Source organism: Rhopalosiphum maidis, chromosome 2 (assembly GCF_003676215.2).
Source record: "Rhopalosiphum maidis isolate BTI-1 chromosome 2, ASM367621v3, whole genome shotgun sequence".
NCBI classification, from domain to species: domain Eukaryota; kingdom Metazoa; phylum Arthropoda; class Insecta; order Hemiptera; family Aphididae; genus Rhopalosiphum; species Rhopalosiphum maidis.
In genome coordinates this window covers 88,996,138-89,022,914 of record NC_040878.1, presented here as the reverse complement: position 1 = coordinate 89,022,914, position 26,777 = coordinate 88,996,138, and the positions used below count along the sequence as shown (strand labels likewise).

General features: G+C 29.8%; 1 protein-coding gene across 1 annotated transcript in view; it reads right to left on the bottom strand.

Annotated features, from left to right (window-relative positions):
• LOC113554199 (coiled-coil and C2 domain-containing protein 2A) overlaps positions 1-18,857 on the bottom strand; it is a 40,160-nt gene extending 21,303 nt beyond the window's left edge. The window contains exon 1 of the mRNA XM_026957936.1: positions 18,812-18,857. Coding sequence (XP_026813737.1) covers positions 18,812-18,844 — 33 coding nt within the window. The 5' untranslated portion in view covers positions 18,845-18,857. The remainder of the gene's footprint in view (positions 1-18,811) is intronic.
• Positions 18,858-26,777: the final 7,920 nt, after the last annotated feature.

The following is a 26,777-nucleotide window of genomic DNA, read 5'->3' as shown; positions in this document are numbered from 1 at the left end:
TTAGGTTAAGTTTGGTTAGGTGAAAACAATTGGTGAAGCACCTTATACAATAGCATATTATTATGATATAATACAAATTAGTCAAACGTCGTTGAGTTGTTTCCGATTTCAATAAAACATAATCAAATTGTTGACAGTTTTTAATTTTAAATTAAAATGTTTTGGTCGATTTAAACAAATATTCGAGTACGTCAAATTTCACTCGAATTGTAATACTTGATGAAAAACACCATTTGCAGCTTACCAGAATATTTTATAATTACTATAATGTCGGTCTGTATAATACAATAACTGGAAATGGAAATCATGATTTTTACATCGGACGCCGTTCATGAACCTATTATCGCCGGGAGTTGGGGCGCAATTCATGCAATATTAAAAAGGATTTTAGGACGTAACGAATAATACTAATTCTATTGTACCTAGTACTATAATATTATACATTACTACGGCCACAATATTATTAAATCGTTCGGTGGTCTCGCGTAGGCCCAAGACAGACGACCGCCTACCTGTGCTACCTGTGCGGGGGAATAAAAAACAACGAAAAAAGCAAATACGCTCGTTCCGTTTGAAAGATCGACGATAGGGCGCGTCAATATATATCTCGACGTGTACAACATGTTTAGGTATAAATCTTTTTATATAAATCAACACGAACGCGAAGCGGCGTCCTTTTATAATAATAATAATAATAATATCGACTCCCAGCGCTACCCATAATATATATTATAATTTAAACGATTTACGATCGCCTGGGCGACCTGTTCCCATCATAGTGAATGCGCGCGTCACACTACGGTGATTTCTATTCCGTCAGGATGAATGAAACACGTTAGCTACGAACGAATAATAATGATAAATAAAAAATGAAAAAACAAAAATAATTACTTGTACCTAATACATGCCTACAATACACATCGTGCACCTATATAATATTTATATAGGTATACCTACGTATTTATAGCTCTGATACGGTACCAAACAGGGTGATTCAAAAGCCACGCTCGTCCCTATTTTCTCATTTACTAATACATACACGTACATGTATATAATTTAAATTTTGGTTTTAAGAATCTCTTAACAAATGTCAAACTTGAAGACGACATTTAAATTCTTAAGACAAATTATTTAGTGGATATTGAAAATCTTGATATCTATGCTAAATTTAAAATTCAAAAAGTAGTTTTTCAGTTATAAAAATCTAAGGATAATAGTTCATAAAATAATTTTGCAAAAATACATAATAGCTGTGACTTGTGAGATTTATATTTTTTTATAATATTATATTGTACATAAGCATTTCTAGTAAAAATAACAAACTTAAGAGTTAAAACTGAATTTCTGTGAGAACTACCCTATAGTATAGGTTGTAAAATGAAGCTATAACTTCTCCCCGAATTTCAAAGAAATTATTGATATAACTTTTATTGTTAACGTTCAAATAATTTTAATTCTACGAAGGATTATAAATTCTCGAGAAAGAAACAAAGAGACAAAAATTATTTTTTATAAAATATACAATATATTATATATTATATAGATTTTAGTGATTAGTTTAAATTACACGAAAAAAAGCCACACTACGTTATTGTAAAATTAATTCATTCATAATCGCTCCGCTCAAAATCTAAAATCTAATTTTTAATTCTACTCTTTAATATTGTGTGAATCACAATAAGTTGATAAATGACAACCTTAATATTTTTAAAGATTTCTAATCAGAAATTGTATTTTAGGTTCCTTAAATTTTTAATAGATAACAAATAATTAAATTTTTTTTTAAATCAAAAGATATTTTAAAGTTACCAAAATATCTATACTTAATATATTGGCTTCAAACAGTAACTTTCAAAATCACAAAAATTGGCACAGACACTTATAAGAGTTTTAATGCTATAGATCACCCTATATAATAGACAAATATATTATATACGAGTATATATACATAACACACGCACGTACATTTACTATGTACGCGGCAAACACTCCAGCAAAACGAAGAAGAAAAAGTCACACTCGGCCGAGCACGACGGACGAGCCGGCACAACAGTCGCAACACGGCGATACAATATTATTATTATTATTTTAAGAATGAAAATCATCGCACGAGGCGACGTGGCATGTTTCGTTTCTGCGTCCGCAAGTACCCATATCGTGATTTTCCGTTTTCCCCCTATATAGCTGGTATATTTATCACGGGGAAAAAATAATTCACAAAATAATTTTATACGACGCGCCCCTGTGTGATGTATAATATAAATTATGAATTCGATATAAATCTCAAATCTTGAAAACGATATAAATATCGTTAAAAATCCTCTATGAAATAAAAATGTGATTGTTTTATGATGATATTTTACATTTATTTTGAAATTAAGAAAAATTAAAATCGACAATTTACATTTATCGAAACAATAATCGTCTTAAGATGTTCATACTCAAATCGATTCAAAATTTGACAGTAGCCAACAGGTCAAACGCCAATAGTATTTATAGTATTTATTGTTCACCGATTGTTTATTTCGTTTTCTTAGGACCCTCGTTGCAGCATCACAGACGTGTGCGACGAAGTTCCAAAGGTAAAGGAACTTATTTATGTTGCGTAATTATTATCGATGCATTAGTAATTGTATACGAGCCACTTACCTACAGCCTCACGGGGTTGCGGCGAGTGCGGAATTTGCGGACGAGTCATTGCTGCATGGTAAATAATAGTTTATGATTATTATATTTTTAATTTTGCAATTCGAGCTTTTTCACGTTCTACGATATTGTGAATTGGTCAGGCGGGCGAGTTTTTGAGTCGTTAGCCTTTATTATAAATAATATTATATTATATGAGAACGGCATCACGATTTCAAACATACCTAATAATAACAATACGTATTATCACTCGCCGTAAATCATATTAACATTATAATTTATAAGATATCATATACCGCAATAATAAAATATGCACATATTATAGTAATATATCGCAGACATTTACATGAAAACAGTTCATAGAGGTAAACCCCCTAGAATGTGTCAGATCATCATTGTAAACACCTGTATATACATTCTGTATATATCTATGTATGCAAAAACGTCTTTTTATGGATCCAACTAACATCCAGGAGAAAATTAAATGTAAAAAATGGTAAGAGTTTTTCTCTGTCGAAGTAGAGCTTAATACAACTAGACAAATAATCAATGTTGTATAAAATTACAGTTTTTCAATTAATTTTAAAATAACGATATATATTAATGTATTAAACAAATTAACGATTTTCCAGTGAACTGATAAGCATACTAAAATTGAGATACACAATAATGTAGCACCATGTGCTGCGGTTCATTCTTCGGTGGGAAAATTCGTGTTTTCCTAACTTATAAATTAAGTAACAATTAATTTTTTAAATAAAAGGCAAATATGCATGTATAAAGGTTTAAAAGGAATGCTCTGTTGTCTGCGAACAACTAGTATTAAACAACCAATTTAAAACATTTTGAATCACATAATATAATAGGCGTATTTTTAATGAGTGACAAAGTACACGAGGTCAGTTACAAGTAAAAATATATATATATAATATACAATTTATTCATTAAAATATTATGAAAATAGCCACATTGCATATGATTGAACAATTGTCGTAGTATATAATTATAATTTAGCTGCTGTTATGCAGAGCTTATTTAATCATATAATTTATTTTACAAATCATTGATTTGAACCTTCAATCTGTCGTATATAAATAAACATAGTAATGTGAACAAAAATAAGATATACATATATTATAGATAGGTACTCCGAACAGTTTACAGGTACAGGTGAATACGGTTTTACCGATTTCCATACGATTGTATATAGATCAATAGATCAGCCACTCATAGAATAATATGGAAATTATTATTAATATTACATATTATAATATTATTAACATATTGTGTGTAATATTATATTATTACTACAGTACTATTTAGAATTAATGATTATATATATTGATGTAATAATGATGTATAAAAAATCTCTTCCAGGATGTTTGTATACTAAATGAGTATTTTCTTTTAGACATTTTGTTTTAGATCCTGTGTAATAGGATATATCAAATATGTATTAGATTTTATTGGCATTGATGCCGAAAGTAAGTCTTAAACCCGTGCGATACAAACATGGTACAAGTTTCATATAATAGTGACGCAATGTTACAGCGGTATACTGGTAAGTTAATATACATACGAAATTGGAAAATAACTGAACAGGTGGCTATAAATTATATTATGGTTTGTAAATGTTTATATTGTAATATTATACTTATATTCTATAGTTAATCTTTTAGCAAGCGATTAAGTGGCCATCTACAACAGTATTGGATATGTTTATGGTAAAATATATTATGTTTACGTTCAGTATTTTGTCATTCTCATAATACATGTGAAATTCAGATTATTATTCGGAGCTTCTGCGAGGTATCGGTATCCATAGCAACGTTTGAAGGGATAGCAATAGTAATAGGGATGGACGGTGGTTTAGAAAGTGGTTGCTGTGGATACCAGAGAGGAGGGGCGCTAGTATAAGCCCAAAAATGAAAAACAAAAGTATATAAAATATATTAAACGATTGAAAAAATCTGTTAAAAATTAAAATTAAAATTTCTAACTTTATAATAATAATAATAATAATAATAATAATAATATATTATATTTAATACAGCAGTTATTGAGTATATCTATCCAACACCTGAACGCCTCTCAATTAATTAATAATTATTATCACGGACGTGTTGTAATTGGATGTGATAAATTTGAACATGAATAATTTGGTTATTGGATTTATTTCATTATAGTATAGACTTATCGTATGTAAATTAGTTATTCGCAATATAGGTAATAGGTGTGTATAGTATTTATAAATATAAAAACCTGTGGAAGCATGTGTAGATTTTTTAATTATAATAATGTAGTCACGGAATAACTAATAATATAAGAATACGATTAACCTCGTATTCGATTGTCGGGTCTTCGAAATTAAAATTGCAAATTGTGTTATAACGTGAATGCATCATATACCTACAGACTCAAAACTGGAATGAAATGAATTATCGATATTTAAGGATATATTCATTATACCGCGTATTTGCGTCTATTTAAATAATATATGCGCGTACACATTAAAATATAATATAAAATAAATTAAATCTCGTAGAACTTTCGAGTAGAAAATTCAAAATAGACTTCGTTGAAAACAGTTGTTCCTGCGGTAAATGGCATAGTGTTTTATTTTTAACTAACATTCTTAGAAAAATTTTAAAATTTACCATAGCAAATATACGTACGTCATGTAGAAATATTATGAATTACGTATTATCGAGGAATTGACGTATTGTATAAACATAAAATATTTATAACATTTTGTATTTAATGTACTTTCATATTGAAGTTTTAACGATACATATTAAATTCGTGAAACACGATGTATCTATATTGCATACAACCACTGTAAGCTGCGTACATATTAGTGCGTGCCATAATTATAGTATTATATGGAATGGCGACGAAGAATTCAGCGCCTCAGAGCCCATAATTTGAAAAATTAAAAATGTTATACTTAGGTTTTTTAATCTTTTTAAATTATAAATGGTTTTTTTTTGAAATTAAATATTATTGTGAATATAAAACGAATTTTTCCATTATTTCGATTTGGCTAATTTATTTATACTGTTATATTTGTCTATATAAGTCTATACTTGACTTTGTATAATATATAATATGTTAATATATAGTTTAATCTAAATTGTTATATTTATATACATAATATTATTATTTAAATAATTTACTATATATATATAGCTGTACTTGAAATATTACTAATAGTAAATCGTATAAGCCAGTAAAACCATTATAATATGACACCAAGCATGCGTATTGCTCATCTCGATTATTTCGTCCAATTATAAATTGATTTAAGCTCCGATCTTTGAATTTTTAAACATACTTAAGGATAATATTTTCAAATAAGTATGTACATTTTTTATGTCCTTTAATGATCACAGCCTGTTTTTCTATACATATTATTTATCAAATGAATTTTTGAAAACGCATATTTATTTAAACATAAATTCAAAGTTAGTTGAGTTATTTAATTGTGTGTATCACGGTCCACAGTTCAACAGGTTCATAATAATGGGTTTGATGATTTGAATTTATAAATTATAATTTTATATAATTATTGTAATTATTATTCATACATTATTTTTTTATAATTCAAAACATTTACCGATAGTAATTAATACTAGATCTAATAATATTGTATGTTTTTTTATTTTCGAAAAACCATCCATTTTTAAGAGCTATTATCCTTATAGTGTATAAGTAGGTATATTTTAATAATTCAGAAACTACTACTCGTACAAATATTGATTTGTCACATACTAATAATTTGCAAAAACATCATCTGCCTATTAATTGACGGTAAATATATTATATTAGTAGGTATTCATTTGAAAAAAAGAAGTTAGTTTTGTCACAGGATATTTCTTAAATTGTATGAAATATCTCAACGATTGAAATCGTGGTCCTTAAGTAGACTTAACAATTCTAAAAATCATAATTTTAAAAATGCATTATTTAACGAAAAAATGGAATGGATGCGGTACGAATTACTCAGTATACAAACAAATACAATTTTACAATATAATATCTTGATAAGCCTACCCACGGTTTTAGCATCGATCGTTGAGAAATTTCGGGTTTAGTTGGTCCAAGTAGGTGGTACCTGCAAATATGAAAGACGTCATAATATAACATATATTAATATTAAACACACGCGTTTAATTTGACATATTATCATTACATTTAGATACATATCTCGATCGATTATATTATATATAGTAATAATAATTACACCGGTGTTTATGTACATATTATTATTTTAATAATAAACGCAACGTGTCCAAACGTGTACATATATATATATATATATACCTAGATATACGCTGTTGATCCAATATTATTACTATTATAGTTTATGGCCCGCAGGGAGAGATTATATTTTTTACATATAATTACGCTCGTATATATTATAATAAAATATTATAGATAATATATGGATTGGTCGTATCTAATGTTATAGTGTATTACAGTCGCGTTTTTTACGCACGTCGTAAAAAGTTTCTCTCCGCGGTGGCGTTGTAAAAAACCAAAACGAAAACTACGTAAGACTTGTAAAAAAAAAATCGCGTTAAACGGTAGCCGGGAGGACGACGCGTACCTACACCCACCTATACCCATACCGACCATAATGTATATGATATATTATTGGCGATTTCGATTTCCCGTCGTCGTTTATCGGTCGATCGCATATTATAACTCATAACAGCTGCCAGCTTTGGATACATATATATATATTACTATTTACACGGCGACGTTCGCATAATAATGTAATATCGACAACGCAATAATATACGCTCTTTTCGCGCGTTGGTCGCCGACGTTTTGCGAGGGTTTCGCACATTACAATATTATTATTTCGTATACGACACGCCGCCGCCGTCGCAATAATAATATTCTCGTCTGACCTTATTATCATTATTATTATTATTATTACGGTTTAATAACGGCGACGATATTATATTTCGCGAGTCGTACGAGTTTACATGCACACCTACACGCACTGTACGCGTACGTATTATATTAATACGGCCGACGAAGACTCGTCGACGGACAGTTATTACACACAAACTTACGCCTCGCGGAGTTGCCGCGCGCGTACGTGGTCCACGAAAACCCACGGGCGTCTGTCGCCGGGTCCCGCCGCACCGCGCGAGGTCGCGTCACGAATGGTGTTTTGCGAAAATCTCGTGTTCGCCGACACACGCGCACACGTCGTTGTGTCGTAGGCGTACTTAAACGGTGCGAATCGTTTTAAATACACTTTCGTTGGACGAGAACGCACAAACAACAACAACGACGACGACTAGAACTATTTCGTAAAAACAGTTTTCACAAACAATATCACATGTATAAACTATATATATAGGACACCTCAGTGACTTATTTATGAACAGGGGGATACATCCACTTCCTTGCCCTTTTTTTTTTTGTTTTAGAACAGGTATAAGCAGTACAGTAATTGTTATAAAATGTCTTATATGGGATAACTGAAGTTAAAAGGTTGCAACAGCACTAAAAATTATTTCATATCCTCCTCCTCCTCCTCCTCAAGAAAATCTTACACATGCCTCTGGGAAGTCTACAATATGTACAAGTAGATATTATATTCTAAAAAAAATGGCTAAAAATATCACAAGCAATGCATTGTTTGACAATATGAATGTACTACTATAATACCGAAAGATTATTTTACAAAGCTTAGGCACTTATAACACTTATAATCAACCTATAGCTAATTGTTTTAAGATATTTAAAAATAATTTACATTTTAACTACTGCAAGAACAAATTATAGACGAATAACAAATGTATAGGATTATTCCATTACTTACATTAATCACTAATTTTTATTAACTATTGATAATTTTAGTTCTATAGCCTTATATTGTTTTTAGTTAACTGTACGATTATAATAAGTACAATGTACATGATGATTCACCAAGTATGCTCACCTCGTTTCCTTTTTTTTCTTTTAATAATGCGCATTTATCCAAATTATGATTTTTAGAATTTTCAAGCACAAAACTTAAAGGTCATATTTTTAAATACTTAAAGATTTCTTTACAATATCGGGAGTGTTTTTTAGACTATATACTTATAGATTTCCGTTTTTAAAATGAGACCATAATTTTTTTCACAATAAACTGATAATTAGATTATATATAGTCACATTTCCTATAAATAATTTAAAAAAATATAAAATAGATGTAATATTTAATGTAGTAATTATTGTCTTACTAAACTAAGATATTTGTATAAATTATGAATTTTAATATATTAACTACTATGATTATTATATCATTAAAATCTTGCATATCTTTAAATAATTTAAACTTATCTCCCTTATTTTTAGACCATACGTACTGATAATAACTCGGAAACTATTCGTTAAAATTTAAGTTTATATATATTCCAACACCTTCCTAAAAGATCATATGTTAAACAACTGACAGTAAAAAAGATGCTTTTTGTTAGAAAAAATTAAAGTTGCAGGTATCGCCACAGGAAATTCCTTAAATAATTTAAAAATATTATTTGAAAATAATATGTTCCTTAAGTGTACTTAACGGTTTTAAAAATAAAAACTAGAATGTATCGGATTCCCAGATAGTTAAAATATAAATATGAAAATTTGGGAAAATCATTCGAAAATCTTGTGATTAATTATTATCGTGTACTCTCGCCGCTGATATACGTATGTGACAGGTAAGCGATGTCGAGTAGAAATCGATTTTGAATTTATATCATCGTTTCTCTTTTCGCCTACCTTTACACGCGCGTACAATACCTACATGCGCATATTATATTATATTGTGGTGGCGATCGCGCCTACAGGCGATATAATTATTCGGATAAAACTACGACGTATAATATTACTATGACGAGTAGAGAGACGATTCGCGCGAGTAGGTTCCATATTATATTTTATTTGCAAGAGAGCGTTGCACAACGATTCGCAAGTATGTCTGCCGCGCACAACGCAAAAACACGATTTATGTATTATAATATTATTATGTACAGTATTCCCGCCATATGTGCTCGCGTATTCGAATTAAATCGCATCGCGCCCGCTCGTATTGTTGAGCATACACCTTATGTTGCTTTCGACGCGATACCACGCACGCACTCCGTATAATATATTTGCAAAAAAAAGTTGTACACCATTGGCGTGCCTATATAATAACATATCATTATTACGTAGTGATATTAAACGTCACGCAGGCGGTGGCTGAACGCAATTTTTCGAGTAATATACAATAATAATATAATGTACACCTACAAGGTTAGGTAAACAACAAGCAGGTATATGGTATTATATAAATAACAAATTATAATAATTATTTTATACCACGCGCAGTGCGTTTTCGAGACCATGTTGATCTACGGCCGTTGTATCATAATAACTCGCAGGGAGTCCTTTGATCGGTCAGTTGGGGAAGAGGGAAGGGATAGTCTTAAAAGTATTGAAAACGATTGACCTACTGTATAGGCCATCGTTATAATTAACTTGTATACTATGAAATAACATGAGGAAGGTAGCCCACAAACGTGCAAACTGTACATTAATAATTTAAAATATTTAGTGACCTCGTTAATTAATAATCATATTATATTATCGTTTATCCATCCCAATTATAATTAATATAATGACCATGTTTATAAACTTTTTAAAAATTCTGTACTTATTTATGAAATTTTCCAGTGAAATTTTAAAATCTGACCGCCTTGTAAAGCTGGCACACCCGGAAAAAAAACATTGCCATTACGCCTCTGATAATGAATTCAGCTGTAGGTATACATCACGATTTTATACAAGAGATATCACAATATGTATTGCTATTATCAAATTTTTTTATATAATAAGTGGTCGCTAAAAACACATTGCTTATAAATAATGATGTAACTAATTATATGGTGTCTATTATTATATTTGATTATATTGTTGTCGAACTTCTTGCGTACTTTTATCTTAAATATAATTATTATGTTACCTACGTCTAACAGATTTGCCGGATTTGCAGTAAATGGCTATATGGTGTATTTTTGTTTATATATTACATAAGAATATAAAATCGTACTATTATTATTATCGTCGTCATTGTTTAACGATGAGCGTGTTTAAAATTTTTACACAATAGGTAAACTCAATGTGCGTGCCTCGTGTTTTGAGAATTGCTGTTTTCCAATATGCATCATATTATTATTATTTAAAACAGACGCTACTGGAGTATATAATATAATATTATTGTAATTGTGTGTTTGTGTATGTTGATAAGAGTAAATTGAATGAAATTGAAACGTGAAAATATTGTATAGGGTAAGTCAGTTTGAACGAAAATATATTGTAAAATAATTTCGCCATTTTTACCGTTTAAACTGTTAAAGTAATATAGACAATAATAACTATTACTATTATATTATATTTATACTACATGGGTATTTATTAAATTTTACTTGAAAAAACGAATAATGAAGACTAATGGTTTAGAAAATTATGAATAATATTTTTCAGTTATATTATATTTAATAATAATGTTATATTTTGTTTGAGTATTATGGGCGATCGTAGTTTAACTTTCATTAACACATTTAATCACTCAAAATCATTTTTATGTAAAAATCATGAAAATTTTTATGTAGATAATGTTTATACAACACATTTTTCTTGTAAAAATGTCCATTTTAGTATGAAAACCACAACCCTCACTGCGCTTTTATTTATGTGCCTTGTACGACTATATGTATTTGTTTGGCATTCTGCAGACATCATAAATAAGTAGTAACTCATATTTGTAATACCTGTAAAAAGTCGACAAGGTTATTATACTCTTCTGTAGTCCGTATGTACATAATATTATACATACGAACTACAGATGGAGTTATACTCCGTGTTACGGATCAGTGGGATCAGATTTTTAAAGTAATAGTAATTACCGACCCACTCTGTTTACCTTAGACGGTCGTCGCGCCGTCGCCGTCACCGATGTTCAATTTAATATATTATTATATAACATTAGTTTATATTATTATGTATTATATCGGTTCCAGTTTCGTGCACACTCCGCGGGACCCCACGTATTTTACCGATCGGTTTTTAAAGACTATTTGGTCTTCACAACAGTATTATTATAGGCTTATATAATATATTGATATGTATTTACGGATTTGTGTACTGTGAATATAAATTATATATATTATTCTTTTTTACCTATTATACCCTTTGACCTTTACGTAGCTAATCGAATCGTTAATTTTATTATATTTTTTAATATTAGACGGGATAAAAAGAGATCATTAAGCATGTTCAAATATACTATTCAATGAATACAATATTTTCTTTTATGTTATTTTTATATCGCATTAATAATTACTAATGTATAATATAACGTAAAAAATTTCATTTTAATTTAAGCTTTTTATTTAGTACAAATTTATGACGTATTAAGTGAAAAAGTTGATTTTAAAATAAGCAAAAATCACCCCAAACATATAGTTAAACTCTGATCTCATCTTGTTAAATTTGCTCAATAAAAAAAAAAAATAAATAAAAAACAATATAAAAAATGTATATCTGTAATAAGACATACTATTGATGAATGGTTAGGTAGGAAATACTCATGACCATCGAGCCATCTATATTATTATCTTTCATTATATTTTTATAATAATATAGTATTATTATGTATGGATTAAAAACGAAAACATATGTTATTATCATTTATAACATTACATTATATTATTATTTAAATACGAAATCTCCACAAAAAATATCCTTACGACAAGTATGTACCTAAATTGCCTAACTACGACGCCGTGTGATCAATGTTAGTATTATATTCATGAAGTATAAATTATATCACATTTATAACTTATAAGGCTTAGGAAAATTAGATTTAATGATTTTGACTCATGCCAAATATTAATTAAGCAAAGAAAATAATATATTAAATATGAATATTTGTGTTATAAACAATGTGGAAAATCCGGAGATTCTACAGTGTTTATTCAGTTTTGGGTAATACAAAAAATATTATTTAAAATTTTCTATATTTCCAATTTAAACAATCATTGAATGTGGGTGATGAGAAGATTTATAAATATTTATGCCTCTAAATTATGTTATTGAGTTATGTACAAATCTTATGAGAAATCAAAAATTATATCAAAATTTAAATTTTTTAATGCCGTAGATAATGGCATAATATTGAAATAAAATAAAAAATAATAATAATAAAATCAGTCAAACAAAATTATGTTTAAAATCAATAAAATCTAATAGAAAACCACAAAAAAATTTAAATAAACATATTTTAACGATATAAAAAATCATAAATTCATAAGACTACAAAATCAGAATAACAAAAATAAAAACAAAATATTATTTTAAACTAAATTCAGAAGAAACTAAAATCGTTATAAGCATAATAATAAAATTAAAACTAAAAAATTTCATTATGATTTCAAGATTCGTCAAAGAATATGGCAATATAATATTTATATGGCTATCTTATAATATAGGTAAGTACACTTATATTATGTCCCTAAATTTTTTTCTGTTAATTTGATAAAACTGATAATAGTAAAGGAGAATAAATCTATAATCTATACACTGTATTTATATCTTTATTTAATATTTTTAATATCTACCTATTTTAAATTGAGTGTAGCCTTGAGAAATGTAAAATACAGGAATATTAAAATAGGTAGACAAGATACTGCCTGGCTTGCGATAAACTAATAAAGCTGTGGTAAAATAGTAATTTGCATTACAAAAGAAAATAATACGACAGCCATAAGACATAAATGAATGTCAGTTTAAAAAATTCAGAATATCGCGATGTGAACGCGAGGGAGAGTCACGCGTTGTCGTGCGTCAATTAGAAATAATAAAACTTGGGCGTGACGGTGACGGGAAATCCGGCGTTGAAAAATATTCGCTTCCGTTCATATATAGTGCATTGTTGCTATGCTGCAACAAGCACGGTTGTTGTTATTATTATTATTTTAAGTGCATTCATTTTATAGAGTAAATGGGAAGTCGAAAATGCCGATTTGTTAATAGGTTAGGATACGTTGCTGTTGTGAGCAATTTTAACAAAATATTAATAACAATTTGAATAAAAAAATTAACTATAATAAAATAATTTTATAATACAATATATTGATTAAAGCAGTTGGAATAGAAAATTTGGAATATAGACATTGGATTGAGTATGGAATTTCTATATTAATGAAAGTTCAAGTGAGATCTAAGATTGCTTAACATTTTAAAACATTTCCAATGCTCCCTAATAAAATTAAGTCTAATCTAAAAAACCATCAAAGCAAGAAAACAATATAAAACTAGAATGGCCAACATATTATTTCAAACAATTGAAACTAAAATTGATAATAACACGATTAAGAACTATGTAAAAAAAATATTTTCAAAAACATCAATAATTTTTAGGTGATGCGTATCTTACGTTAAATGGTATACTATATGCATGCGTTATAATGATATTTTACACCATTAAAATAGTATTTTAATATGTGTGCGGTTTTTATTTGATCGCTTTTCATGATAATTTTCTAGTTATTTTTAAAATATTTGTTTTATACCATTTCCCAAAGGAATATGCATGTGTTTTCGATTACAATAATATATCTAATTATAAAATTCAAATTTTTATCGACAGTCGATTGTTTTACTAAGTAATATTATATAAATAAATTATACATTTGTTGATTTTTATTTAATGTTCTATATTGTTTTGTAATTGAATTAAATTAAATAGACCATTTATTTTCAAAACGTTAACTTGAAAAATCAAGTTTTAACAACAGAATGATAATTAAACTAAAGTCACAGCATTAATTATTAACTTAAAAATGAAGTGCTATAAATAACTTCTTAAATTGAAAGACAAATAACTATATAGTCGAACGTCGCATGACAATTTTGTATTTTTGTACATAGATTGTTTCGAAATCAAAATAATTTATCGCTGGTATACAATTTATGATTGCACGACGGGTATCCGGCGAATTGATCAACAGTGACTATTCGTAAAAACTATAAAAAAGACACTTCGTAAAAAGGTTTATTGGTCAAATCCATAATTCGTCAAAAATAGAGTTTGTCATATAATATAAAACTTATTTTTTGTTTATCTTTCTATCTATTTTTAGTTTCACAACTAACGTGTGCGTTCAATTATTGACAATTCCCTCAAACAAAACCATTCTATTATCTTTCAATTGGTATACAGGTAGAATTGCACACAGTCACAGTCATATTATACATATATATTTTAACCTAAATATTGTTTAGTATAATAATATTATTACGATATTTAAAATGAAAAACATTTGTATTGTTTGTATAAAAAATAAGTGATTATATATACTATATCGTATATTAATTATCATTAGGACTAGGATTTTGTAGCATTTGCATTTTCTTTCACAGTACTCCAGTTGCTTTTGTTGTTTTTGCTTTTTCTTATGATATTATAATTGGAATTTATCAGTTTATTAGCTTTTTATTTAGTTTTTGTTAATTATATGCATATTCGACATTTATTTTTTAGAATATTTACGTACATATTTATCTAAATTATTGTTTATTAATTTAGTTTAATTCAATTACTATGTATATTTCGTGATTTTGTATAGATTTTTTTTTCAAAATATTACAAAATATCAAAGAAAATTATATTATCTTATTGTCTTATTGAATTTTATTTAATAAACAGATACCTAAAATTAATAAAACAGTTTTTAATTTACTTTTTAATTATTTATTAAATTGTATTTAGTCGTTCTAAGAATTAATTTGTTTAAACATTCAAAAATGTGTTTAAAAAATTATTTTTTGATATTAAAAATGTTTTACGGCTAAACTTTTACATTGCTAAGTCTTTGTTGGTTGAATTTTCCTGGTTAAAATTCATTTTTTTGTAATATTATTGAAAATTTTTTAATGCTTGTATTGTAGGTTTTTAGTGCATCATTTTCCTAGCCCTGATTATTATTTATAAGTGTCGAATTAATAAATGTCGATGACTTGATTTAAAATAATTTAATTCCAGTGCAATAAATAAAAACTTCATTGGAAATCAAGTACACAATAATATAATATACTATAGACTTATAAACTAGTGGTGAAAATAGTAGGTATTTTGAACAAATGTGTGTGTTATTGACGAATCGTTTTTGTCGAACTGTTATATTATAGATGTTTTGATGAAATGTTTTCGACCAACTGTCCTAGATCCGACAAGACGTACAGTGTAATATTGTGGACTGCGTGCGGTGGCGTAGTCGTCGACCGGGTCGATACGCGTAGTTGTGGTTCTCGCGCACTTTAGCCGGGACGGGGCGGGGCGCACAAAGTCCGGCGGTTCGCGGCGATCGTCCCGACAGATGGCCGACGCGAAATTATACACTGCAGGCGGCAACGCACTGCGCTACACTCGACAGTTGTTTGTTTTGCGCGACCGGCTGGTACGGCGGGCACGATCGCTCGCCCGCTCCCCCCCGAGGGAGCGTTTCCAATTTAATTTCCTCGAAAACTCATTTGCGCCCGTGGACGATCGGCAGATACGATCGCGCGCGCGACTGTCGGAAAACCTATTCACGGGGTGATTCACCGAACATACTGGCCCCCATATTTATTCCATCAATAATAATATAAATGTATGCACATTTTGATATTTAAAATTTTAAAAGTACAAGCTTATAAAGACTATATTTTCAAATTTTTGATATTTTTCAAACTACTTGAGCGATATTCTGTTGCGGTATAAACTTATGTTTCAAGAAAACCCAGCTTTTTTCAATAACTGTTTCATTGAGTAAATGTTTTGAAAATGTTGATGTACAAACCTATATAGTTCAAACATCGAAATAGTAGTTTATCGGTTATTATAATGTTTCCATTTATTAAATACAGTGAGAAACGTAGTGAGATGATCGACTGCGATAACCAGTATTTTTATTCTGTCCTGTATTGTTTAATATTGGTTAATATGAAATTGTAAACAATACTCATATTTTAATAATACTCGCTAACATAAATTTGTTATTATTATTAATTTACTTAAAACAGAATATCGTTATAAAAATATAATGTATTTGTTTTTATTAATAAAATATTCAGCTATAATCGGAGCTATAACTAATAAAATATGGCTAAAACGAATTTTTATAGAAGTTTTCTTTATTTGGATATTTTATAGATACTTACACATAAGTATATATTAGGTCATCAAATACCTACTTTTAAATTATAGTTTATTGTTTAAAAAGAACGTTTAGAAACCGGTAATTTAGCACGCTCTCTGAGTGGATAACATTTTTTTTTTTGTGATCAGTTTTTTATTACATTCAAAAGTTGCCCAAAATAATTAAACAACTCTATACCTATACTTTATTTTTTAGTATTATCGAGGTAGGACATTTTTATGTTCTCGTATTTTCTTTAGCCAAATTCAAAACAAAACTAGTTAGTATCATAGTGATCAAAAGTTGGAATTTGAGTTTACAGATTTTCTTTAAACCAGTAATGGTAGAGAAAAATCTAATAGATTACATAAAATTCAAAGAAAACTTCAAACTCAATTTGTTTAGATATCGGATTTTAACACATGCATCAATTTAGCTCACCTTTAAATATCCAAATTTAAACGGTAATCAATGTATGTGATCAATATTATCGTTTATTACGTATACTCGATATACGAGTACATACAAACGTTTGTAGCAAGTACAGTATTTTTTTCACGAAAGTTGTATTTTGATACATCACCTTTCGGCTTTCTGAACTTTATAAAAACAAAATACAATTAACGGATTTCGAACCATGTTTCTAAAATTTTGTGTACAACGTTAGACTTACCTAATGATTATTGATTACCAGGGTTTGTGAGTTTAAAATATATTTATTGTTTATCATCAATAAACGCTCAAAACCATTAATTTACCATATAAATTCATAATTTGATATTTATAAGATAAAATAAATACGTGTAGGTAGATATTACAATGAAATAGCATACTACCTAATATTCCGTCAATCTTGCTTGTATAAACTATTAGACGAGATAGAATTTTTAATTATTGATTTATAGTTTATTGCCGTGTACAATATATTACTTTGGTTAAATTGAATTGTTCGTATAAATAATTAACAAAAAATCAAAAGAATATGCAAATACATCAAATTCTCATCGTTGTCGAAAAAGAATTGAATATAAATATGTTTTTTTTTTTCGTTTTTGCAATCACAACTATATTATAATATATTATGCATTCAATGCGCGTCTGCAGGAAATAAAAAATAAACGGCTCTCTGTCACGATATGTGTGTGTGTGTGTGTGTGTGTGTGTGAACTGTGAATACGAACAATAATGAGCATAAATACAATTTAGCTGACCACATCAGAACACAATATTATGATAATGTTTGTGGAAAAAAAAATCGTTAGTTTCGTTTCTTCGCAGTTGTCCGTTCTCGTTCAAAGCCGCGCCGAGATTGCTGTGCGGACGTGCATCGCTGTGCGCGGGTGAGTAGTGGTGTGAGGGCTTGGTATCGAATGACGTGGAAAAAAAAAAAACTAAAATATTATAACGCGTTTTTCGGGTAATACACTGTCCTTAATAACTTACTGCAATTGCCGTACATTATAAATATTATTATGCCGACCGGTCCGAATGGAGAAAAAAATACCGAGTAATTAGGTATGACTAGTATAATATATATATATATACACACACATATAGTCGTGTTGGTATATTATACCGCCCTATTCGTCGTCTGGCGATCATGCGATGTTTAATATTAAATTATTATATCGCCGCCGGCGGTGGCGAGTCTGCAGTCCGGCGCCAGGGATAAAGTGCACGAACGACCGCTGCTTGCAGTGCGTACCGAGTTGACGACACAACCTCTTCGCAGCCGACGAGTAACCACGCAAATAATCGTGCCAGCGATCCGACAAATACAGTCCGCGATTATAATTTTACAAATTCGTGAAAATAAATAGCGATTTGGTTCGAACTTGTTATTTCATGATGCGCTCCAAAAACATATACATACATAGGTTAACAAATTAGCAAAGACCAAAACTTGTTAAAAATTCTTTGAGTCAAGTTAAAAATGTCATAATTACCTTCCATTTTTTCACTTCCGCACACAGGTACATGTCCAACGATCCACTTTACTATGGTTTTAAAATTGAAATTGTACGACAATCAACTTCCATATACTACTCTAAATTTCACTCAAAATAATTGTTACATTTAAATTGCTTATTTTCCTCACTCTAATTTTTCTCTAAGAAAAAAAATGTGTCAATGATGACTTACTTCGATGAATACATAATATGATTTATTAATAACCATGTTGTGTCCTATTAGTGGATACGTTTCCTTCCTTGTGCGATTATTAAAAACAATAAAATAAATAAATATAAATAACAAAATTAACTAAAATAATTTCAAGTTATAATAAGATACAACATTTAAAATATTAATCGACGACTGTAGTTAACAGTTTCGATCGGAATCTAAAAGGTTTTTTTCTACCACCTATTATATGAACATAATTATATTAATGACTCGGACTTGAAAATTAAACCGTGACAGATTATGGTTGCGTACGAATTGCCTATGAGGGGTGGGGGGTTATTATGAAGAGATTATATTTTGATTTCATTTTTTTATGTATTCAGGATTTTATATATTTATGTACGAAGGCCCTAAAAATAATGCTTCGAGAGAGCGTTTAGTGTACCAGTCTGGAATTGCTATCACTCGCCCTAAAGAAAGTGTAATTTCGCTTCTGGCGGGTATAATGATGAATTTGACCCGATAGTCGACACTTTTTCGAATTGTAACTATACTCGATTTTTCTTTACATACATAACAATATATTTTAATAACTTGCAATGTACAATAAAGCGATAGTGGTCGGCGATGCCCGACGGGTTTCAAAGATTCTCCTTATATTAATATTAATAAATATTACTCGTATTATTATTATTACGTTTTTTTTTTTTTTTTTTGTACGACGCGTCATAGGTAACTATATATTAATATTGCGCGCGAGATTCTGACTAGGTGGTCTCCCGCGCCCCGGGAGAAAATCGTATTTATATCATGTCGCAGGTGTGCTCTTATATAATAATAATAATAATAATAATAATAATATAAGGTCATCCCACAAATATAAAATACTCGAGTTGTTTTTGTTTACTACATTTTGCTATACATTAGGTACATTATTATTATTATTATTATTCATAATTATCATCATCATCATTACATTATATATTGTATAATAAGTGTACATTAAAATTTACAATCTATAATGAGTATCGGTACGATTCGCGGCGTAATTGTTTGATTGCAACGAGTTTGTTGCCGAAATTACTAAGCGTAGGTAAGTATATATTTAATATAATATATTACAGGTATTATACAGTAGGATTTATGTTTTAATATATTCGAGGTTTCGAAAATTTGACATCCGCGATCAACTCAAAGATAAGATCGTAATGAATATTCAAGTCAAAGTAAAATAATTTCTAGGTATTAAAATTTTCAGTGTGGCGGGAACTATAATATTGTTTTTAGAAAGAGTGATGCCGGACTTGATGACATGTTGTATGCAATCGTATGTTTGAGTCGATGATAACGTTCGAGTTATTTGACTGTTGACCGATGACGAAATCGCGAGTACCTACAACAAAATAATACCAAATAATAGTAGGAATTCCGGAGAATCTAGAAAACTATTACGAGTTTCAAAAAAAAAAAAATGTCACGACGGTCAGCCAAACAATTTCATCATTATGAACTGTTAAGAAATGTTTCGAATCTATCGACGTCGTGGATTCTTTTATGTTTTTCTATTAGAAAATTTAAAACAGCCGAAACGTCAAACATTATTTTTAATGATAATTGTATAAACGTGTCTTAATTTTTAATACAATTTTATTTCAATTTATTTTTAGCATGATTTACATACATGTTATTTAATAACAGTTTTAAAATTTAATTTCATTATATTACCCGAAGTTTGGCTTAATTTTGATAAATTCGAGTTAGTTATCTCGATAAACTTGATTATATATCTAAGATGTACCATACTATAATATCGGATATTAAACTCTCAGCGTCGAACACACGTCAATGTGTGTTAAAATATGCTTTCACAATGTTTGTAATACGAATATTATATTAGGTATAATCAAATATATATTTATGGGTAAGTAATTTTGGGTTTTGAATACATTAAATTATTACATTAACTGCACGATACAATTATACAATATTAACGTATGTGTATGTGTTTATGTTATGCTATTTTACGGAGTGTTATTAAAATCATAAAACGGAAGTACGCGAACGAGTTTTTTTTGTTTATTTGTTCCGCCGCTGAAAAAAAAAAAACACTTATTTCGCCGTCGAAATATTATCGCGTCTGTAGATTTAACGTAGAGATACATATACTATACATTTCTTAATGTGTTTATAGACGTGTGGACATTTATTATATTATAATAATGTTTCAAAACTAATTAACGTTGTGCAAATAATAACTGCAGAGTGCAATAAATATATTTTCGGTAATAAAAAATATAAATTCGTAACGTTTTGCATTATATCCTACTCGAAAAACAGGTCTTCTGACATTTTTTGAAGAGTTATTTTAAGACTTAAAATATGATTCAATGGAAAAAAAATTAAGAGATTTGAATGCGTTTGCAGTTTTTTTTTAAATCTTTTTTTATGAATGTACCATTTTATTACATTTACTGGCAGTTTATCTATAAATAGAGTGAATCTTTTCCATACAAAAATTAGGTACAGTTCTTAGCAACGTTAAATGTTTAGTGGCAATCTTATTCGTTTCCGTAATTAACATTATTTTTTTTTATTATTGTGGAATACAGTAATTGTAATAACATTTGACAATAATATTTTTCTCTTTATCTTAAATTGTAAGTACATCGAAAGAGTTATTTTCAATTTCTCCAGTTAAGTTATTCTTATAAACTACTTATTACTTATTAGGAATAACTATAACAATCATCTCACGAAACGTTTTGCAAACACCTAAAGTCAGTATACGTAGGTTTATATTTTATGCGGTAGTCACTACACATTGATTATTAGTTTTTTATAATATATATTCCATTGGAAAATATATTTATTGTAGCAATAATGAGGTATAAACTCTAAAGTGTAATATTATATTGATTTTATGAGCCGTTTTCAAAATTCGTCGATCGAGACTTATAATAGCTTTGCGTATAATATTATATTTTTATGTAGAAACTATAGGTCTGGAATTTCGACGTAATTTTCAATTTTTTCAAAATCTAGCTTACTAAATATTATAACATCTCCGTATCGTGTATTTTTGAATGAGAATAGGAAGTTTTACTTTGTATTTTTTGATTTTAAGGTTATTTTCTCAGTATGTTTAGCTCGTTCAAAACTAAAAGCTTATTTAATTTTTTTTAAATTTCTATCCGTGGGTCTTTTAGGGCCGCAAACGTAATCCTAATCATAACACATTATGCGATCTCTAAAACAATACTGTATGTATATTTTGTATTCTTATCAACAACAACAACAACATTATTATGGACACAACACATTATAATATTGATTCGGCGTGTGTGTCACGGTTGTGTGGCTCTTAAATACCTACATTTTCTTGTTTCGACGCGTGTGATTACGGAGTTTGTTTTTGCCTTACGATAATCGAGGAGGGCTCGGCTTCTACTATATGCATAATATATATATGTGTGCGCGCGCGCGTCCCTTGCACGCGAGAAACACGATTTTTGACTTTATTCCCACGTGACATTTCGCCCGGGAAACGGCTATATTGCATTTTATACTATGAATATATATATATGTGTGTGTATACAGCTTTTTCATCTGTCCCGCAGCCGACCGGCGGGTGCAGCGGGGGATTGTTGATGGTGAGTGGGCGGGTGGTAGAAGGTGGTTAAGAATTTGCAATAAAAGGGTGACCGACCCCATCGTGCGCGCACCAGGACTTAATACGTTCCACCCAATAAATGTCTCGTAAGCCAATATGCCCATCAATCCGCCCCCGCGCAGAGCATACACCAAATATTTGCCGTCTGACTCACGGGGAAAAGCTGTACCGGGAGAGACTATAATATGTATAATATACGGCGCGCGGTATTATATGACTTCCGTTAATAATTATTGTCGAAAAAATTTTAATATCGGCTTTTGAAGTCCGACAATGCCGCTGAAGTGGCAATAAGTATTACACATGTGATATTATGTTCATAATACATATAACGTGTGCATATTTCGCATTGTTCGTGCGCACCCGGCATATTAAATTATTTAAATATCACCAACCCCAGACGATAACGTATACTATTATGGTGTAATTATTTAGTCAAAATATATCAATACATGTATACATTATTTCAATTTATGATTTGTTGCTATTTTATATTTTTATATTTCATCCTCAGATTGCGAAACGAGAATATAATTATATAATATGTATAATACCTATAGTAAACAACAGGTGGTACTAAGAAGATCTGGCAGTTTTTAAATATTATAATTATTAACTAAAAAATAAATATCTGACGAGAAAAATCAAACGATGTCGGAAGTCGGTTTTACTTTTATTAGGTGCAGATTCTTAGAACTGAGTAGCTTAGTTTGAATATATTCTAAATTGGCAAACACGCGTTGTAGTGTAATTCTATGCGAATTTGCTGACCTACAACGCCGACTAAAATGTTTGTAATATTCAAATATTAAGGTGTCCGTAATACTATTATTACTTTATGCGGTCAATGAACATCGCCTCGAGGGGTCTTGATAATAATGCACATAATCATTATAACATTACGGGTAGTGATAATGCGCGGTACACATTATACCTCAATAGACCACCTATCGGACAAATCAGAAAAATAATTTAAAAAATATTCGTGATTAGATTATTCGAATAGATAATAAAATAGTAAGATAGTAAACAAATGTGTTCGTGTGTAGATATACGTTCTTTCTGTGCAATTACTTCGTCACCCTTCCCGTAGCACCGTGATATAACAAAAAAAAAAAAAAAAAAATGCATGCAATTACTAAACTTTAATCCGCTTAGGTATATCATAATATTGTTGTAACTACGAGACTCGTTTATTAGAAGTACCGTGATGTAGCAAAATCGTATTAATCGTATGATCGTATTATTGTAGTTCTTGTAGCAAATACCGAATATAATTAAATTCCAAATAAGAATCTGTTTGATGTTCACGTTTTATACTGTAGTGTGTTTCCTTTTAAGGTAACACGAAATAATATCGAATTTAAATTTTAAATGGAGTTTACGGGAAGAGCTAGGAAAATATACACTTTTTGACGGTTTTTAAATTATTAGACCCTTTACTGTGGGCATACGCAATAGTTACACGTTTGATTTTGTGGCGTAAACGGTACTGAAAATCCCGCAAAAGTACCACAAAATACTAATAGTTATATTATGTACTATAAGTAAATAAATTGTACAAGTATAGGTGATGTAAGTAATTTTAGAGGTATAATAATTACACCCAAGTTAAAACTATACATTTTGTATAATACTATTATTACTAAACTTGTTTATTATTATTATTTAGTCGTTATAGCTTCTGACAGTCAATTCAAAGTATTCTGTTTTAGTGTTTGTGATTATGTACTTTTATATTATTATTTTCACGCACACAGAGTGTATCAATTCGACAATCGTTATTATTTATTTGATAATTCTATTTTCCGAACTTAAACTATTAATTTATTATACTCCTCCGTGTCTTGCTATCAACTGCCGTATGACGAAATTACGTTAAATAAAGTATCGAATTTAATAAATAAAAATATATTTATCTAGATGCAGCATGTTAATGTGTATATATATAAAATGGAATCTCCTCAAAATGACTCAAAACACTATCAAATAGAGGTCATACCCTCGAAATAGCGGGCGAAATGAATATACCGTTTTTGTGTCGCTAATATGAGTATTTTGATTGCATCCTAAATTCCTAACACACGTTGGATCATAGAATAACGCTTAAAATTATTGATTTTGTTTACACGAAATATCTATTTTTAATATTAAACAAATAAAAATAATGCATTTACCTAACAGTAGTCATAAAACACAATCACAATGAATATTATAAATTACAGGCACATGTTAGTAGTCACAGCGCGAAAACAAAAATCTTTAGGCAACCTCTGTACAAGACCAAAAAAATAATTATTAATAAAAGAAATTGCTCAGAACGCAATGGATTTATTAAGCTGATTTTCAGGCGTTGTGTCCCAAAATGTCGAACGTGAAACCGTGGTCTAAGAGAATGCAATAATTTTTTGTGAAAACGAAGAAACTATATTTTATCACGTCCGGTAAAAAAGAAGACGCGAGGGAAAAGGGAAAAGACATTTTTGGGTGAAAAGAGTTCACCCCACATTTCGGGCTTGCACTCGACCCCTTCACCCCTTGACTGCGCTTGGCGTTTTCAAAAGCGATTGATACCTATGTATACATATTAAATACGCTCGTGTAGTCGGCACTACAAGCGACTATTATACAAAATCGTCGCATTATATCTGTATTATATAACTGAAAATGTTATTTATCGCGTGACATATAGGTAGGTATAGGTACTCGTGGCGGATTAAACCTTTTTAACGTTTTCCCGTCAACGCGCCGCGCCGCCGCCGTTATAAATTGGCGCGGACAATAATATCATACGTGTATAATAATAATAATATATTATGTTGTCAATCCTTTTATATTATATTGTTTCGTCGAGATGATTTTTTTTTTTTCTGAATTGGCCTCACCCTCGACGAAATAAAACGCCATGCGCACGATATGTACATTATTGTATATACGCGTGTATATTTATACATACATGTACATAATAATAATAATATAATATATCCGTCGCACATGTCGCGCGGGCATCACAGCACCGGTCCCGGTCGGCGACGGAGGGCCCGCGCGCGGTGCCATTGTTTCCGCGGCTTTTTAATATCGGCAAATGGACGCGACGAGTGCAATCATTACCGATATTGAAACGCAACTCGTCGTTGTCGTTGTCGTCGTGTTTCGGTCCAATGTGTCCGGCTAGCGCCGTGAAATAATATATAATAACGCGTATGCGCACACCAGTGAATAAATAATACGACAATGTGAAGCGCGCAGATGGCCGACCGACCGACTACATAATAATATTATATATATATAATAAACAAACAAAAAAAAAAAAACATTATACGCGGATATGGTGTATACGTGAATTGGAAAAAATCCTAATCATTATATTGACGTCGACGACACCTGTTATGGTTTTCCGGGTATATTTGGTATTGTGCACATCCGGCGACGTCGAGCGTCATAGTATTTGGCAAAGTTGTTCGTCAAATCCCTTAGAAATTTCGATGATCGGGATATTTAAATAAATTTGAAGGAAAAAATAAATCATCGGCGTGAGGATGTGTAAAGAAATGCGCGTAAAAGTATTGGTGATTTTTTCGTGTACTCACGCGCGTATTAATGAGTATCATATTTTGAGTAGTATATAGTATGCGTATGTTAAGTGCCATTAAACATTGGAAATCTCGATTTGCATCCAATAAATAAACTCGAAACACGAAGAATGAAAAATTGACATTTAAAAAATATATAAATAATTTTGATTTTTACCAAAACTACAACTACTACTACGTCACTTATGTCATTACTAAACTACTAAAATATGGAATTCAATGATTTTTTTTTCCTACACAGTTATCGACTGACAAATAAAATATAAAAAAAAACAATCACTTTGCAAACATTTTATGCGTTTCTGGACGTTTACTGCGTCACCGGTTCACAGCTGCGGGCCCCGACGTTTTATAAACAACGTTTTTCGACAACTCGTTTTAACGGGTATACCGCACGAATATGATAATATGATTATTATTGTGTACTTATGTATATACATTAAACCTAATATATATAAATTATAAGGTGTACGTATTTTTGAAAACGCACGGTATGACATGTCCTCGAACACGCAGTTTTGATTT